Source organism: Carcharhinus amblyrhynchos, chromosome 15, assembly GCF_965287045.1.
Source record: "Carcharhinus amblyrhynchos chromosome 15, sCarAmb.v2.hapA, whole genome shotgun sequence".
NCBI classification, from domain to species: domain Eukaryota; kingdom Metazoa; phylum Chordata; class Chondrichthyes; order Carcharhiniformes; family Carcharhinidae; genus Carcharhinus; species Carcharhinus amblyrhynchos.
In genome coordinates this window covers 76502742-76522068 of record NC_137338.1, presented here as the reverse complement: position 1 = coordinate 76522068, position 19327 = coordinate 76502742, and the positions used below count along the sequence as shown (strand labels likewise).

The 19327-nt window shown below is 46.0% G+C and overlaps 1 protein-coding gene across 1 annotated transcript in view; it reads left to right on the top strand.

Moving 5' to 3' along the window:
• dhrs12 (dehydrogenase/reductase (SDR family) member 12) overlaps positions 1 to 17551 on the top strand; it is a 28290-nt gene extending 10739 nt beyond the window's left edge. Inside the window, exons 3-10 of the mRNA XM_080203330.1 lie at positions 4762 to 4844; positions 6538 to 6633; positions 9218 to 9299; positions 13004 to 13065; positions 13236 to 13340; positions 14419 to 14509; positions 14937 to 15074; positions 16705 to 17551. Coding sequence (XP_080059456.1) covers positions 4762 to 4844; positions 6538 to 6633; positions 9218 to 9299; positions 13004 to 13065; positions 13236 to 13340; positions 14419 to 14509; positions 14937 to 15074; positions 16705 to 16826 — 779 coding nt within the window. The 3' untranslated portion in view covers positions 16827 to 17551. The remainder of the gene's footprint in view (positions 1 to 4761; positions 4845 to 6537; positions 6634 to 9217; positions 9300 to 13003; positions 13066 to 13235; positions 13341 to 14418; positions 14510 to 14936; positions 15075 to 16704) is intronic.
• Positions 17552 to 19327: the final 1776 nt, after the last annotated feature.

Sequence of the window (19327 nt, the reverse complement as noted above, 5' to 3'; positions counted from 1 at the left end):
GCACAGTTCCCCTTCTCTGTCCCTAAGGGGACTGATTTTTTTTTTCCTCTAACCACCCTTTTGTTCCTGACATAGTAAAATGCCTTTGGATTTACTTTAATCCTGTCTGCCAAAGCCATTTTGTGCCCCCTCTTTACCCTTCTAACTCCCCGTTTGAGCTCCCTCCTACTCTCTCTGTATTCCTCCAATACTCTCGTCATTCCCAATTGCTTAGACCTAACATATGCCTCTCGATTCTTCCTGACCAAGTCCTCAATATCCCTCGTAATCCACGGCTCTCTAATCCTACCTTTCCCATCCTTCCTCCTAACCAGCACATGCCTTTCCTGCACCCATTTCAGTTTTCCCTTGGAAAAACTCCCACATGCCTAACATGGACTTGCCCTCAAAACAGCCTCTCCCAGTCTGTATCCCTGAGTTCCTGCCTAATCCGGCTGCAGTTAGCCTTCCCTCAATTTAGCATCCTCCTCTTAGGACAGCTCTCATCTTTTTCCATTACTATCCTAAAGTAGACAGAGTTGTGGTCACTGTTAGCTACGTGCTCACCTACTGCAACCTCAACCTCCTGACCCGGCTTATTACCCAGAACTAAATCCAGTAAAGCCCCCTCTCTAGTCGGGCTAGCTACATACTGCTCCAAGAACCCTTCCAGTACAGTTTTACAGATTCCTCCCCATCCGAACCCCCAGCTCTAGGCACCTTCCAACCCACCCCAGGGAGATTAAAATCTCCCATTACAACAACCCTATTCTTCCTGCACCTATCCAACTTTAAGGGCATTCAAATGGTCAGTGGATAGGCATATGGATAACATTGGAATAGTTTAGGTTAGAGGGTCATTAGATTGGTTCCACTGGTTGGCGCAACATTGAGGGCTGAAGGGCCTGTACTGTGCTGTAATGTTCTATGTTCTATCCAAGATATCTCTACATATACCTTCTTCCACTGCCCACGGGCTGTCGGGTGGTCTGTAGTACACCCCTAGCATAGTAATCGCTCCCTTCCTATTCCTCAACTCCACCCACAGTGACTCAATTCCTAACTCCTCTATATTATCCTCCCTCTGCACCGCTGTGACGTGCTCCCTAACTAACAACGCCACTCCCCCTCCTCTTTTCAACCCTCCTCTGTCGTACCTAAAACACTCATACCCAGGAATATTTAGCTTCCCTTCCTTTAACCACATCTCCGTCACTGCCACCACGTCTAAATTCCTCGCAAACATTAAGGCCTTAAGTTCATCCGTTTTACCTGTCACCCTCCTCGCACTTCCTGCTCTAAAGTTTATTTATTAGTCAGAAGTAAAGCTTATGTTAACACTACAGTGAAATTCCCCTAGTCGCCACACTCTGGCGCCTGTTCAGGTCAACGTACCAAATCGGGCTGTCTTTCAGAATGTGGGAGGGAACCCACGCAGACACGGGGAGAATGTGCAAACTCCGCGCACAGACGGTGACCCATGCCGGGAATCGAACCCTGGCATTGTGAGGTAGCTGTGCCACCCTGTTAGATATCTGGGTGGAACGTGAGCAGCTCGAGTTTGGCAGTGAAGGTTGGAGTGCTGGATTTAATGGTGTGTGCATTAGTACAAGCTTTAGGCCTTCAGTCATCCTTGCTGTTGCACAAGCCCCCCTCCCCAAAAAGGGACAATAGATACTGTGTATTGGGACAGTCGAACCCTGGTTGGGGATGAGTATTAAATGCTGGCCTAGCCAGCAACACCACATTCCACGAATTTAGGGCAGCACAGTGGTTAGCACTGCTGCCTCGCAGCACCCGGGATCCAGGTTCGATTCCGGCCTTGGGTCACTGTCTGTGTGGAGTTTGCACATTCTCCCCATGTCTGTGTGGGTTTCCTTTGGGTGCTCTGGTTTCCTCCCACAGTCCAAAGATGCGTGGGTTAGGTTGATTGGCCGTGCTAAATTGTCCCTAGTGTCGGGGATTGGGAAAGTAATTAAATAGGGTTATGGGGATAGGGCCTGGGTGGGATTGTGGTCAGTGCAGACTCGATGGGCTGAATGGTCTCCTTCTGCACTGTGGTGATTCTGTGATTCAAATTAATAAAAATATCACGACTGGACATAGCCTAAATTTGGCTGACAAAATCAGGGACAATTGCTTTTCAACTGGTTGGCCTCTGGTTGGCTCAGTTAAATAAGAACTTGGAGCAGGAGTTGGCCATCCGGTTCCTCGAGCCTGCTCCGCCATTCAATAAGATCATGGCTGATCTTTTCATGGACTCAGCTCCACTTAGCCGCCCACTCACCATAACCCTTAATTCCTTTACTGTTCAAAGATTTATCTATCCTTGCCTTAAAAACATCCAATGAGGGAGCCTCAACTGGGCAGGGAATTCCACAGATTCACAACCCTTTGTGTGAAGAAGTTCCTCCTCAACTCAGTCCTAAATCTGCTTCCTGTTATTTTGAGGCTATGCCTCCTAGTTCTAGTTTCACCCGCCAGTGGAAACAACTTCTCTGCTTCTATCTTATCGATTCCCTTCATAATCTTATATGTTGCTATAAGATCTCCCCTCATTCTTCTGAAATCCAATGATTATAGCCCTAGTCTACTCAGTCTCTCTTCATAAGCCAACACACTCAACTCCAGAATCAACCTAGTGAATCTCCTCTGCACCCCCTCCAGTGCCAGTATATCCTTTCTCAAGTAAGGAGGCCAAAACTGTACACAGTACTCCAGGCGTGGCCTCACCAGCACCTTTTACAGCTGCAACATAACCTCACTGTTTTTAAACTCTGTCCCTTTCACAATGAAGGACTAAATCCCATTTACCTTCTTAATTATCTGCTGCACCTACAAACCAACTCCTTGAGATTCCTGCACAAGGACACCCAGATCCCTCTGCACAGCAGCATGCTGCAATTTTTTACCACTTAAATAATAGTGCTGATTAATTTGATTAGGATCTGAACTGGTTGCTACTACTTTTTCCTTCTTGCCACTTTTCTCATCGTCCTCCTTGCAATCTCTGCCCCCCACTTCTCCCACGCATTTCCAGCTTGTTTGGTCACTAATGGGGTAGCACAGTGGTTAGCACTGTTTCCTCACAGCTCCAGGGAGCCGGGTTCGATTCCCGGCTCGGGTCACTGACTGTGTGGAGTTTGCACATTCTCCCCGTGTCTGCGTGGGTTTCCTCCGGGTGCTGCAGTTTCCTCCCAAGATGTGCAGATTAGGTACGTTGGCCGTGCTAAATTCCCCCTCAATGTACCCAAACAGGCGGAGTGTGGCAACTAGGGGATTTTCACAGTAACTTCATTGCAGTGTTAATGTAAGCCTACCTGTGACTAATAGATAAACTTGAACTTTTAAGGTTTCAGAGCTCCCTGCGAAAATTTTCATATTAGATTTGCCAGTTACCCTCTTAACTTTACCATCATCCTTCTTTTTCGCCTTCACAAAACATACTGCTTTGAGGCATTTTCTTGCAGTCAAAGAACAGCTTTTATTCTGAGTAACACAAGTTCTTTGTTGTTTTATCTTAAACTGCATGATTGCATTCATCGTAAAAATTGTGTAACACTCTTTACATTGTGTTTGTAAATGAAAGGCATCGAAACTAGGTCCAACCCAACAGATATGCCAGTTATCAATCAAAACTTCTTACACTGGGCCTAAGCCCAGTGAATGGGTTAACAGTGTGTCGTGTCGAGTTAATCTGAAACTGCACTATTGTATTTACGGGTGGAGGGCTTATCAACGATAATCCTGTTTTATAACTTTCGATTTCTCCAGATTTCAGTGCTTTTGAAAATCAAGTGTGTTGTTCAAAAGCTGTAACGTTTAGACCTTAAGTTGGAAGCTCGACTGTGTTACCCCTGAGCTGCGAGGACTCATCAGTCCGTTACCAATCCGGGCGCTGACTAACAGGTTGTGGTGTTAAAATGGGACGGGTCCACATCCTCCACTTTTTGGGACAGCAGGATGGTGAGCACTGCTGCCTCACAGCGCCAGGGACCTGGGTTTGATTCCCGGCTCGGGTCACTGTCTGTGTGGAGTTTGCACATTCTCCCCGTGTCTGTGTGGGTTTCCTCCAAAGATGTGTGGGTTAGGTGGATTGGCCATGCTAAATTGCTCCTTACTGTCAGGGGGATTAGCCAGGGTAAATCCATGGGGTTAGGGTGATGGGATTGTGGTCGTTGCAGACGTGATGGATTCTTTGATTCTATGAACCTTCTGTCACTGTATCTTTCCACAGCCAAAGGCTTCCTCTACCCTCTGGTGGTTGCAGGAGGCAAGCCCAGTGGAGTGCAAACTCCAGCTGTGGTCCCTCTCTGCGCCCTGCCTGCCTGCTGTCAGACTGGGTTAACCAACTTGTCCTGGAGTCATTTCCGAGGACACTGCTGCTAGCACTCTGGGAGGAAGGTCATGGAGATTTGAAATGGTTTCCTTTTGAACAGATCTGTGCATTCTCCCCGTGTCTGCGTGGGTTTCCTCCGGGTGCTCAGGTTTCCTCCCGCAGTCCAAAAGACTGTGCTGGTTCAGTAGATTGTCCACACTGAATTAACCCAGTGTCGGGGGGATCCTGGGTGGGATTGTGGTCAGCGCAGACTCGATGGGCTGAATGGCCGTCTCCTTGTGCACTGTAGGGATACAATGGTTGTAAATTCCAACTAGAGGAAGAGAAGGCAGTGTAATTACTGCAGCATCCTGTATGGTGTTGGGGCCATTCCAGCACTTTGCCTCTATCTGCTATTGTGAGTATTCTGAATATTCCGTTTGCTGAGTCTGGTCTCCCTCCAGGGGGAACCATTCACCTTGTTTGTCGAAACAAAGAGCGTGCGGAAAGGGCCAAAGCCGAGATTGTGAATGAAGCCAATAACCAGGTAAGGGAGTCACCGATCGACGGTTTTCTGAGGCGTGTGGAAATTTAATGGCTGTTTTTATTAACCATTGTAAAAACTTAGTCAGGATGTGATTTGATTTGATTTATTAATTATTGTCACATGTATTAGCATACAGTGAAAAGTATTATTTCTTGCGTGCTGTACATACCGTTCATAGAGAAGGAAAGGAGAGGGTGCAGAATGTAGTGTTCCAGTCGTAGCCAGGGTGTAGAGAAAGATCAACTTAGTGCGAGGTAGGTCCATTCAAAAGTCTGACGGCAGCAGGGAAGAAGCTGTTCTTGAGTCAGTCGGTACGTGACCTCAGGCTTTTGTATCTTTTTCCTGATGGAAGAAGGTGGAAGAGAGAATGTCCGGGATGTGTGGGATCCTTAATTATGCTGGCTGCTTTGCCGAGGCAGTGGGAAGTGTAGACAGAGTCAGTGGATGGGAGGCTGGTTTGTGTGATGGATTGGGCTACATTCACAACCTTTTGTCTTCCTTGCGGTCTTGGGCAGAGCAGGAGCCCATACCAAGCTGTGATACAACCAGAAAGAATGCTTTCTATGGTGCATCTGTAAAAGTGGGTGAGAGTTGTAGCCGACATGCCAAATTTCCTTAGTCTCCTGAGAAAGTAGAGGTGTCGTTGGACTTTCTCAATTATAGTTTCGGCATAAGGGGTCCAGGACAGGTTGTTGGTGATCTGGACACTTAAAACTTGAAGCTCTCAACCCTTTCTACTTCATCTCTTTGATGTAGACAGGGGCATGTTCTCCATGTGGGCACCATTAGAATGGAACATTCATCCCTAGTTGCCCTGAGAATCTGGTGGGATTATGGGGATAGGGCCTGGGTGGGATTGTGGTCGGTGGAGACTTGATGGGCTGAATGGCCTCTTTCTGCACTGTAGGGATTTTATGATCCCATTAATAATATTAAATACACACTAAACATTTCATCATGAGTTATAGAAAATGCTGAATCTTTCATGTATAAGAAGAAATATCATCAACTTCAAATGGTAAAAACAGGGCGGCTGTTAGCTTGATTATCATAGAATCCCACTTCATAGAATGGTTAGCACTGCTGCCTCACAGAGCCAGGGACCCCGGTTCGATTCCTGGCTTGGGTCACTGTCTGTGTGGAGTTTGCACATTCTCCCCATGTCTGCGTGGGTTTCCTCCAGGTGCTCCGGTTTCCACCCAGAGTCTGAAAGACGCACTGGTTAGATGCATTGGCTGTGCTAAATTTTCTCTCGGTGTACTTGTACAGACGCCAGAGTGTGGCAACTAGGGGACTTTCATAGTAACTTCAATGCAATGTTAATGTAAGCCTTGTGACACTAATTAAAAACATCCAAAGATGCGTGGGTTAGGTGGATTGGCCATGATAAATTGCCCCTTAGTCACAGAGGTTTACAACATGGAAACAGGCCCTTCGGCCCAACTTCTCCATGCTGTCCTTTTTTTTTAAACCCCTAAGCTAGTCCCAGTTGCCCGCATTTGGTCCATATCCCTCTATACCTGTTGTACGAATGGAACTGTCTAAATGCTTCTTTAAAAAAAGGGGGACGAGCATGGGGTTATGGGGATAGGGTCTGGGTGGGATTGTGGTCAGTACAGACTCGATGGGCCGAATGCCTCCCTCTGCCTGTAGGGATTCTGTGAAATTGACAGCATGGTCTCTCTTTTTAAAGGAGGTTTATATCCATATTCTTGACATGTCAAAGCCCAAGATGATCTGGGAGTTTGCAGATAAATTCCAACAGGCAAATGGCAAGCTGAATGTTTTGGTAAGTTTTTTTCAAATTAACATTTCACTTCAGTAATGTACCTTCCTGTTGTCTTTCTCAAGTTAACAATAAATCACAGGATCCTGCATATGAAAAAGCAGAGAGCGAGTACTGATGGAGGGGGTGAGCAGAGAGTTAAACAAATCACTAAAAGAGAAGATTTTTAAAAGGAGAGGAACAAGAAGTTTAACACAAAAGAATTCAGTGATTTCCCCACCAAACGGTCAATGCAGTTAATGTTGTTTCACTTTAACATCCCGACTAGTGTCGATCTATCCATTTTAACATCACCAGCTGCACCTATAGACTTCCTTCACTGTGGCTTGGCTCCCATAACAGTCCCTCCCTCAGTCCCTCCCTCAGTCCCTCCCTCAGTCCCTCCCTCAGTCCCTCCCCGAGCTTCCAGTTCACTAATGGCTTTGAGTTCAGGTTATCCTTCTGAATTTGCACTGGAAGTCCAAGGGCGGTACGGTGATCAGCACTGCTACCTCACAGCGCCTGGGACCCAGGTTCAATTCCGGCTTGGGTCACTGTCTGTGTGGAGTCTGCACATTCTCCCCATGTCTGTGTGGGTTTCCTCTGAGTGCTCCGGTTTCCTCCCACAGTCTGAAAGACGTGCTGGTTAGGTGCATTGACCCAAACAGGGTTCCGGAGTGTGGTGACCAGGGGATTTTCACAGTAACTTCATTGCCGTGTTAATGTAAACCTACTTGTGACAATAATAAACAAACTTTGTAAGGATTCTAAGACTCCTGGCTTCCATCTAGTGGCAGAAGCTGGTTTGTGCGGGTAGTTTTGGGACTTCAGCTGTTACTTGCACTAACCAACATCAGCCACAAGATGGGGCAGGGTCAGCCAAAGGGTACCACGTACCAAAGTGAGTGCTGTAACTTAAAACATTAGTGTGTTCCTTTTATGTTTAAAGATGTATTTTAGTTTGCAAGTTATTTCCGCATGGAATGCACGTTTATTGGCATCACGGTGGCACAGTGGTTAGCGCTGCTGCCTCACAGCGCCAGGGACCCGGGTTCAATTCCCGGCTTGGATCACTGTCTGTACAGAGTTTGCACATTCTCTCCGTGTCTGCGTGGGTTTCCTCCGGGTGCTCCGGTTTCCTCCCACAGTCTGAAAGATGTGCTGGTTAGATGCATTGACCCGAACAGGCACCGGAGTGTGGCAGCTAGGGGATTTTCACAGTAACTTCATTACACTGTTAATGTAAGCCTTACTTGAGATACTAATAAATAACTAAACTTTGTTATCCTGTATTTGAACTTGTTCTGGGTGAGGAATATCTGAAGGAACCTAACTCCTGCCTTAACGTTGATTCCTACGGGAAGCCGTGACTCATTTGACTTTAAGTCCCAGTTCTCAGGAATGCAGACAGAACATCGAGTGCAGACTTGCTGTGTCAATCAGGGCTGTTTACTGTCATCCACTTTGATTATTGTCCAAGATTGTTTGCTTGTCTGAACTGCCACTCTCCCCGCTGCTGAGTGGTGGCGAATGTTGAATGATGCTGAAGTTAAACATTTCTTAACCCACAGCATTGTTGCTGAGCAAAGTCTTGTTTCTAGTTTGAGTATCTGAGTAAAATGTGGATGTAATTAGGAGTGATTATCTGCCCTGCTGGAGCTGTTAAAAATTTAAAGTTTGCTTATTAGTGTCACAAGTAAGGCTTACATTAACGCTGCAATAAAGTTACTGTGAAATTCCCCTAGTCGCCACACTCCAGCGTCTGTTCGGGTCAATGTACCTAACCAGCACATCTTTCAGACTGTGGGAGGAAACCGGAGCACGCGGAGGAAACCCACGCAGACACAGGGAGAACATGCAAACTCCACACAGACAGTGACCCAAGCCGGGAATTGAACCCAGGTCCCTGGCGCTGTGAGGCAGCAGTGCTAACCACTGCGCCACCAAGTGGGGAAAGGGGCAATTACAAAATAAGTGGAGAAAGCTACGGTTGTTGGAGGCCAGGCAAGACTGTTCTCTTCCTGTTGGCGAATGCATCAGCGATCACGGGCATTCGGCCTCTGATCTTTGGGTAAGCGTTCTCCAACGTGGCCTTCACGACACAGTGACAACGCAGAGACTGATAGCCAAGTTCCGCACACGAGGGCGGTTTCAACCAGGATCTTGGGTTCATCTCACACTATCTGTAACCCCCATGACTTTCCTGGGCTTCGACATGTCACTTACTGTCCTGTCTGGAGACAATACACATCTCTTTAACCTGTGCTTAAGGCTATCTCCACTCACACTGTCTGTACCTTTTAAGACTTGATTACCTGTAAAGATTCACATTCTAATCAGTATTCTGTAAACTGAGTGTGTGTCTTTTTATGCCCTGTTTGTGATCAGAACTCCCCACTCACTAGATGAAGGGACAGAGCCCCGAAAGCTAGTTGCATTCGCTACCAAATAAACCTGTTGGACTTTAACCTGGTGTTGTGAGACTTCTTACTGTGCTTACCCCAGTCCAATGCTGGCATCTCCACGTCATGACTCCTGTGTTAAACATGGTAAAGCTATCTGAATTTCAGGAAGGCAAGTGTCACGTTTATTTCAAACTCTTTCCCAGATCAATAATGCGGGCTGTATGATCAACCAGAGAGAGATGACTGCTGACCAGTTAGAAACCAACTTTGCCACAAACACGCTGGGTAAGCTTTGAGCTCTCTGATATGAATGATTTGGTATGAAACATTTTTCACCTTCAGCGTTGTGTCTGACTGTAGTAAACAAGAGATCCGCAAACCTACTTTTGGAAGGCAAAGCCCAGGTGAGTGTGTGGGCATGAGTGCTCCTCTGAAACACCATTGATGTTTGTCACAGGCTGTTCGTCCCCCTCCCCAGAACACCACAGCGGACCCTGACTCTTGGTTTTCCACAGGAGAGGCGATGTCCTATTGGTATTATTGCCAGACTATTAATCCAGAAACTCACCTGATGTTCTGGAGTTCGAATCCCGCCCCAGCAGGTGGTGGAATTTGAAATCAATATAAAAAAAAATCTGGAATTAAGAATCCACTAATGACTGTGAAACCATTGCTGATTGTCAGAAAAACCCATCTCGTTCACGGCACGGAGATTTGCACTGCTGCCTCACACAGCGCCAGGGACCCGGGTTCGATTCCCGGCTTGGGTCACTGTGTCTGTGTGGAGTTTGCACATTCTCCCCATGTCTGCGTGGGTTTCCTCCCACTGTCTGAAAGACGTGCTGGTTAGGTGCATTGGCCATGTTAAATTCTCCCTCAGTGTCCCCGAACAGGCACCGGAGTGTGGCGACTTGGAGATTTTCATGGTAACTTCATTGCATTGTTAACGTCAGCCTTACTTGTGACACTAACAAATAAATTTTACTTTCCAAGCTTCATGTTTTGACTGGCAAAATGTTTGTCTTCCAGGCAGGACTGGATGGGTAAAGTGTTCTGAGGTGTCTGCAAAATCTAGCTGTCTTCTTTATGTGAAGAATTGTTGTTAGCAAGCTGCAGGTATCAGACTAGGCTCAGTGACAGGAGACAGACACAGAATGGATCTGTGTTTGAGTTGTTTGCAGAGGGCACAGGGAGCACTGCTTTCTTTAAAGCTGGGAAATTAATAAGGTTTTTTCCTTCCTGAAGGTCCATGAGTTAAATGTGACTGTGATGGGTTCCACCACTTGAATCTCCTGTCACTTATAATTGCAATTCCACCCAATTCTGGACAGGATCATGGAGCATGATGTCCCCCCCCACCACCCCGCAATGTTCCATATGTGTCAGCTTAATACATTATCTGCAATGTCTAGTATGAACTGGGGCAGCATGGTGGCACAGTGGTTAGCACTGCTGCCTCACAGTGCCAAGGACCCAGGTTCGATTCCCGGCTTGGGTCACTGTCTGTGTGAAGTCTACACGTTCTCCCCGTGTCTGCGTGGGTTTCCTCCGAGTGCTCCGGTTTCCTCACACAGTCTGAAAGTCTCGCTGGTTAGGTGAACTGGCCGTGCTAAATTCTCCCTCAGTGTACCCGAACAGACGCTGGAGTGTGTTGACCAGGGGATTTTCACAGTAACATCATTGCAGTGTTAATGTAAGCCTTATGCAACACTAATAAGTAAAACTTTAAACTTTAAAAACTGCTAATTTGAGCTTTAAACTCTCACATTGATCTTATGTTGCTCAGTTGAAGTTAATGCGTACCTTATTTTCCTGCGCAAAAATAATTTCCTTTTATCAAGAATATGTTTAGAATTTGAACAAAAACACTCTCAAACCTATCCCTGACTGTCCACCCTACTCCAGCTCCTCTTACAAAGTATAACATCCTTTCCCCCTTATCCCTGCAAATTGCTTTTATTCAATAATCATCGAACTCCCTCTCGATTTGAACCTGCCTTCACCACACTTGCAGGCAGTGCATTCCCCAACCGCTCACTGTGTGGAAAAAAAAGATTTATCTCGCATCATGTTTGCTCCTTTTGCAAATCACTTCTTAAATCTGTGTTCTCTCGTTCTCGATCCTTTTCCCAGCAGGAACGGTTCCTCTCAATCTATTCTGTCCAGCCCCTCTCATGATTTAGAAAATCTCTATTAAATCTCCTCTTAGCCGCCTTCTCCACAAGGAGAACAGTCCCAACCTCTCCAGTCGCTTCTCATAAGTTTCTTATCCCTGGAACCGTTCTTATAAACTTCTTCTGCACTCTCTCCAATGTGTTCACATCCTCCCTATGGTGTGGTGCCCAGAACTGTACATAATATTCCAGTGTCTCGTGTAAGTTCATCATAACATCCTTGTTCTTGTACCGTGCCTCTACTAATAAAGCCTTTCACAGTAACTTCATTGCGGTGTTAACGTAAGCCTTATGCAAGACTAAAGTAAAACTTTAAACTTTATTGCTTTATTAACAACTCTCTCCACCTGTCTTAAAAGTTAAAGTATATTTATTAGTGTCACATAAGGCTTACGTTAACACTGCAATGAAGTTACTGTGACAATCCCCTAGTCGCCACACTCCGGCACCTGTTTGGGTACACTGAGGGAGAATTTAGCATGGTCAATACACCTAACCCGCATATCTTTCGGACTCTGGGAGGAAATTGGAGCATCCAGAGGAAACCCACGCAGACACGGGTAGAACGTGCAAACGCCACACAGACAGTGATCCAAGCTGGGAATCGAACCCGAGTCCCTGGCGCTGTGAGGCAGCAGCACTAACCACTGTGCCGCCCTGCCACTTTCAGCGATCTGTGCTTATATAGGTCCAGGTCCCTCTGCTCCTGCACCCCTTTAAGAATTTTACCCCTTATTTTACATTGGCTGTCTATGTTCTTCCTACCAAAATGCATCACTTGCAATCTCTGCACTGAACTTCATCTGCCATCTATCTGCCCACTACACCAACTTGTCCATGTGCTCTTGAAGTTCTACACTGTCCCCTTCACAACTAACAATCCTTCCACGTCTTGTGCCATCTGCAAGCTTTGAAATTGTCCCCTACACACACTATGGCCTAGATTGTTAATGTACATCAGGAAAAGCAAGTGTTCCAATATCGACTCCTTAGGAACACCACCACAAACCTTCCTCCAGCCCAAAAGATATCCATTGACCATTGTTCTGCGATTCAGCCTATTTTGTATTCACGTTGCTGCTGTCCCTTTTATTCCACGAGCTATAACTTCCTCACAAATCTGTTGTGTGGCACTACATCAAATACCTTCTGAAAGTCCACATGTGCCACATCAAAAGCACTACCCTCATCGTCCCTTTTGTTTACCTCCTCCTGTTACAACATAAAGGACTTCATTTTGACAGAATTTTTCATTGATGTCGGTATATAAAGAGTTACAAGAAGTGGTATTAGTCGACAGGAAAGTGGAGGTTTGTAATGAGTACCGCAACTGAAACCCAAACAAGAATTCTGATAAGATACTTTCCCGGCCTTCTGGCTAAGATCAAGTGTGGTATCGACATGCTGCGCTTGGTTGAAGTCATAACGTTACGTTTTACCTTCATTTGAAGCAATTTTTTAAAGCAGCGTCTGGGCCTTTTGGCTAAGATGCGAATGAGATCAAGCCTTGGAGGAGAAGCTACATCTACTCCAATCAGCTTGGATCATGTAGATCAAGCCCGAGACAGGAGGTAAGAGCCCTGTCTTGTCAGCTTGGATCGGGAATGTCTCAACTTATTGGGAGTCTGAATTGGACTGGATTTGATTGGAATAAAGAATAAAAAAAACGTTTGATCTTGCAAGTTCCTTTGTGGATCTTTCGAGGATCCAGGAACATGGCTTGAAAAGCAATGTATTAAATAATGACCAAAGCCCCTTCAAGGTCAATGATGTTTGCAAATAGCTATCCAATGGGTTTCTTCTCCTCTTCCTTAGGTACATATATTCTCACTACAGCTTTGGTACCTCTACTAGAAAGGTGTGAAGATGCCAGAGTGGTGAGTTTGGTTGCCTCCTTCTCCATTATACGCTAACAAGCTGCAGTCTGGTCTCTTCAAGGGACTTTTAATGTGGATTATCTCCTGCCCCCCCCCCCCTTCCTTCTCCTGTAAATATATTCACTACTTCATTGGCTGCTGTTTGATCAAATACTTCACTTGTTTGCTAGGTCACGGTATCATCGGGAGGAATGTTGGTCCAGAAGCTCAATGTGGACGATTTGCAGTTTGAGAAAGGGGTGTTTGATGGAACCATGGCCTACGCACAGAACAAGGTTTGTCCTCAAAAAAAAACAGATGTGTACATCAGGTTTACCGGACTGATTCCTGGAACGGCAGAACTGATGTATGAGGAGGTACTGAGTCGGTTAGGATTGTATTCATTGGAGTTCAGAAGAATGGGCAGTACGGTGGCACAGTGGGAAGCACTGCTGCCTCACAGTGCCAGGGACCCGGGTTCAATTCCGGCCTCAGGTCTGTATGGAATTTGCACATTCTCCCCATGTTTCCTCCGGGTGCTCTGGTTTCCTCCCACAGTCCAAAGCTGTGCAGGTTAGTTTGATTGGCCATAATAAATTGCCCCTTCGTGTCAGGGGGCTTAGCTGGGGTAAATAAGTAGAGTTATAGAGATAGGGCCTGGGTGGGACTGTGGTTGGTGCAGACTCGATGGACCGAATGGCTTCCTGCTGCACTACAAGGATTCTATGAATGAGGGGGGAAAATCTCATAGAAATCTATCAAATTCTAACAGGACGCAACAGGGTAGATGCAGGGAGGATGTTCCCAATGGTGGGGGGAGTCCAGAACCAGAGGTCACAGCCTGAGGATTCGGGGTAGACCATTTAGGACGGAGATGAGGAGACATTTCTTCACCCAAAGAGTAGCGAGCCTGTGGAATTCATTACCACAGGAAGTAATTGTGGCCTTAACATTGAATGTATTCAAGAGGCGGCTGGATATAGCACTTGAGGTGAATGGGGTCAAAGGAGGATGGCAGGTTTGGGCTACTGAGTTGGATGATCAGCCATGATCATGATGAGTGGTGCAGCAGACTCAAAGGGCTGAATGGCCTCCTCCTGCTCCTATATTTCTGTGTTTCTGTAACGTAGAGTTGTCTGCTTGTGCAGGAGCTGACTGCAGAACTGGGAACCGGAGATTTGGTGTAGTGACTGGCTGGCCAAGCTCAGAGTCACTCTGGATCCCAATGGAATCCAGTCTGGTCAACACAGCAAACCTTTCTGAACTTCCTATCCTACTGTGCGTTTTGGATGAAATCCAAGCAGCCACTTGAGGTTGACAGGCTGCACTCCACTGAGTCTTTTTTTTTGTGCTTAATTTATCTTTTTATCCCAGCGGCAACAAGTGGTTATGACTGAACAATGGGCCACAGCACACAAAGGCATCCACTTCTCCTGCATGCATCCTGGCTGGGCTGATACAGAAGGTAATATGAAAGTACAGTTTATTTATTAGTCACAAGTAAGGCTTACATTAACACTGCAATGAAGTTACTGTGAAATTCCCCTAGTCGCCACACTCCGGCACCTGTTCGGGTCAATGCACCCTAACCAGCACCTCTTTCAGAATGTGGGAGGAAACTGGAGCACCCGGAGGAAACCCATGCAGACACGGGGAGAACGTGCAAACTTCGCACAGACACTGACCCAAACCGGGAATCGAACCCGGGTCCCTGATGCGGTAAGGCAGCAGTGCCATCCTAAATGACACCAAATGGTGGTCTTTCTCAAAGGCAAAACTAATCACCTTTCAGCGTCTAGCTGACCTGATGTATAGTGCATCACAGATTGACTTTAAATCTCCTTGGATTAGATTCTAAAGCTGTGTGTTCTTTTCTCTGATTCTCTTGCCAGCTGTGAGATCTTCAATGCCTAGTTTCCATGAGAAGATGAAGAACAGGCTGAGGACTGCGACGCAGGGAGCAGATACAGTGGTGTGGCTGGCCATCTCCAGCGCGGCTGCACAACACCCCAGTGGTCTCTTTTTCCAGGGTAAGAGTGTTTGATTCTGCCCACCCTGTCTCGAGACACCACTTTAACCAGTCATTCCCTCTTTCTTACATGAAACCACCCTCTCTGTATCGAGAAGTGGTTCAGATGAGGGAACTGGTCTTCCAGGAAACCTTTCACCATCCCTGAAAGTTGGGAAACGCTAACAAATCAGAGCAATTAATTTCTTTGAATGGGCCTACAGTATCGTCAGACATAAGAGGAAAACCCAGGCTGTGGAAAGCTTTGAGAACTATAAACCCGGAGGTTTTGGGGCAGCATGATGGCATAGTGACCAAAAGAAGTGCTGGAAAAGCTCAGCAGGACTGGCAACATCTGTAAGGAGAGAAAAGAGCTGACGTTTCGGTCCAGATGATCCTTTGTCAAAGCTTCTTTCTGCTTTGTTCTCTAAGCTTTGACATAGGATCATCTGGACTCAACATCAGCTCTTTTCTCTCCTTACAGATGCTGCCAGACCTGCTGAGATTTTCCAGCATTTTCCCATTTGGTTTCAGATTCCAGCACCCGCAGTAATTTACTTTTTATCCATTATTAAGGTGGCACAGTGCCAGGGACCCGGGTTCGATTCACATCTTGGGTCACTGTGTGGAGTTTGCACATTGTCCCCATGTCTACATGGGTTTCCTCTGGGTGCTCTGGTTTCCTCCCACAGTCCAAAGACATGCTGGTTAGGTGGATTGGCTGTGCTAAATTAATCTAGTGTCAGGGGACTAGCTAGTGTAAATATGAGGGGTTACAGGAATAGGGCCTGGATGGGATTGGGATTGGCACTTTTAATTGGAAATGTGAAGTTTTTTTTTAAAGTTTATTTATTAGTGTCACAAGTAAGGCTTACATTAACACTGCAATGAAGTTACTGTGAAAACCCTCTAGTTGCTTGTTGAGGTATACCAAAAGAGCATTTAACATGGCCAATCTGCGTGTGTCTCCTCTGGGTGCTCCAATTTCCTTCCACAGTCCAAAGATATGTGGGTTGGGGTGATTGCCTATGATAAATTGACCCTAGTGTTAGGGGGATTAGCAGGGTAAATGCGCAGGGTTACGGGAATAGGGTCTGGGTGAGACTGTGGTTGGTTCAGACCTGATGGGCCGAATGGTCTGCTTCTGCACTGCAGGGATTCTATGAATTGCGTGTACTTACACCACAACACAGTTTCATTTCATTATTCATTGTTTGTTTATTCAATCTCAACTTCAGGACTGCTGTAATGTGAGGTTTCTACTGAGGGGTCTTCATGCGATTTTAAAATTACAACCTTTTTATTGGTTTTCTTACTATGTGGAATTTGCACATTCTCCTTGTGTCTGCGTGGGTTTCCTCCAGGTGCTCCGGTTTCCTCCCACAGTCCAAAGATGCGCGGGTTAGGTGGATTGGCTATGCCAAATTGCCCCTTAGTGTCACAGGGACTAGCTGGGGGTAAATGCATAGGGTTGTAGGGATAGGGCCTGGGTGCGATTGTGGTCAGTGCAGACTCGATGGGCTGAATAACCTCCTTCTGCACTGTAGGGTTTCTATAAAGGGTGTTGGTTTCCCAATGTTACATTATCAAGTGTGTTTTATCATTCTCTAAGACTGCTATGTTCAACGTCTCTACTATTCTTCCCCAATCAGATCGGAAACCCGTGTCAACTCATCTATTTTTAGCCCAAACAAGAACGACTCCAGGAGAGGAGGAGAAACTGATGAAAAGCCTGGAGGAAATAGCAACAAACCATAAACCTAATACTACCTGAACTGGACAACATGACAACAAAAGGCCAACACTTCAGGATTACTAAGGTGTTACATGGATGCAAATTTTTCTCTCTAGTTCTCCAAGCAAGAGCCCTGTTTTTTTTTGTTTCTCATTGGATAATATCTTCCATAACACGGTAGGACAGTGGTTAGCACTGCTGCCTCACAACTCCAGGGACTTGGGTTCGATTCCTGGCCTTTGCTGACCGTCTGATATAGTTTAACATTGTTTATTAACTATGCGTAGTTATGTAAATACACATAATGGTGTAAGGTCCAAGCTAGGAACTGTCTCCATGCTTGCTTCTACCACATCTCTATCCAGTATAAGACTGCCATTTAGACTGATATGAAGGAACACATGGCTTGGGTCATGTATTCCTTTACATCAGTGTGCTGTAGCCAGTCCCCTGTTAACCCTTGCTATGCCAGGCCCATAATCACAGCCAGCTACTCCCCCCCCAAGTCTTTCCCCAGTGTATTTACATTACTTCTAATACCCCTTCTCCAACTCGGCATCTGTGTTTACAGGTTCAAATAGCCTGGAGGACTAATTCTTCCAGATCTTGTCTTCACAGCAGTGGGAGTGGTGGATTGTTGTACTGGGTGAACCTTGATGCAGAGATGGACCAGACCTGTAAGTCGGCACAGTGGGTAGCACTGCTGCCTCGCAGGGCCAGGGACCCGGGTTCAACTCCCAGCGTGGGTCACTGTCTGTGTGGAGTCTGCATGGGTTTGCTCCAGTTTCCTCCCACCGTCCAAAGATGTGCTGGTTAGGTGCAGTGACCCGAATTGTGCCTGAGCATGGCAACTAGGGGAATTTCACAGTAACTTCATTGCAGTGTTAACATAATGATAATTGTGACTAATAAACAAACAAACCCTCTGTACTGCCCCAAACACAGCTGAGTGTGGTCAGGAACAGTATTCCATCTCCATCCTTCTTCATCTGCAGCACGGTAAACTGAGCACTGGAGCGATTTCAGACTTTACCTCCTTACCTTCAGGTTGCTTTCTGCTTCTTCCTGAAGCTCCTTACAACCTCCTCACTTCTGTTTGGTTAGTGCTGCTGCCTCACAGCACCAGGAGACATCTCTTCACCCAAAGATTTTTGGGGTTGGACAGAGAGAGGATCTGTCCCCTTTTCTTTGTGCTCTGCCACTTGTCTTCTGGCTCACGTCCAACCCTTGTTGCTCCCTGTGATGCCTTGCCTTTATCTTGTGGCTTGATACCTTCTTGCCTCCTGGGCCTTTTTCTTCTTAAAAATTACATATTATAATTCATGGTAGGTTTTTGGCTTGTGGGGTGGTGAATGGGGGTTACCCCCCCCCGCTCTCACCTGTGGCAGAAGAGAGGGTGGAAGAAAGAACAAAGGAAAATAGGGCAATGGTCTGCGTCTGTCATAATCGAGGTAATTGGGGGGGGGGAGGTGGTTGTTGAGGTGGTGTGCGTTAGGAGGAAGGGGCTGCGAGGTTGGGGGTTTACGTGTTTCCAGGGGCTGGCATGGATGTCCAAGTGCTGTGTGTGTTGGAGTGGTGAGCCTGTGGAATTCATTACCACAGGAAGTAGTTGATGCCAAAACATTGAATGTATTTGAGAGGCGGCTGGATATAGCACTTGAGGCGAATGGGATTAAAAGTTATGGGAGAAAGCAGGATTAGGCTATTTGAGTAGGATGATCAGCTGTGATCATCCAAATAGCCTCATCTTGCTCCTATCTTCTGTTTGAGATTAGTTATTAAATATTTAAAGTACCTCCTAGCTATTTATTTAACTGCTTTGTCTGAATGAAACCAATAAAATCAGTTATTTTAACACTACTCAATATTTTATTACTTTATTTCATGATTAGTCCCACAATAATGTACTTAACATGACTTCTTTCCACAAGCAAGGTTTTTGTCATTGCGTGATATTAAGAGTTTAAGAATTAAGGAATGTTTAGTACACCCATGAGAAGTTCCTCTTTCGACTAATTTTAATAGCAGTGTAAATACGTTTCAAATAGATTACCTTTCCTGCTACGAGAGGGCACAATACCACCAACACAAATCTGTATTCTCAGTCCCTCACTGTACTCCTTATACACCTATGATTGTACAGCCAAATTCCCCTCTAATTTGATCTTCAAATTTCTGACGATACCACCGTACTGGGTCGGATCTCAAACAATGACCAGACAGAGTATAGGAATGAGATAGAGAATCTGGTGAACTGGTGCAGCGACAATAAACTCTCCCTTAATGTCAACAAAATGAAGGAGATTGTCATCGACTTCAGGAAGCATAGAGGAGAATGTGCTCCTGTCTACGTCAACGGGGATGAAGTAGAAAGGGTTCAGCTTCAAGTTCTTAGGTATCCAGATCACCAACAACCTGTCCTGGTTTCCCCCCCCCATGCTGACACTATATAGTTAAGAAAGCCCATCAACACCTCTACTTTCTCAGAAGACTAAGGAAATTTGCCATATCAGCTATAACTCTCACCAACTTTTACAGAT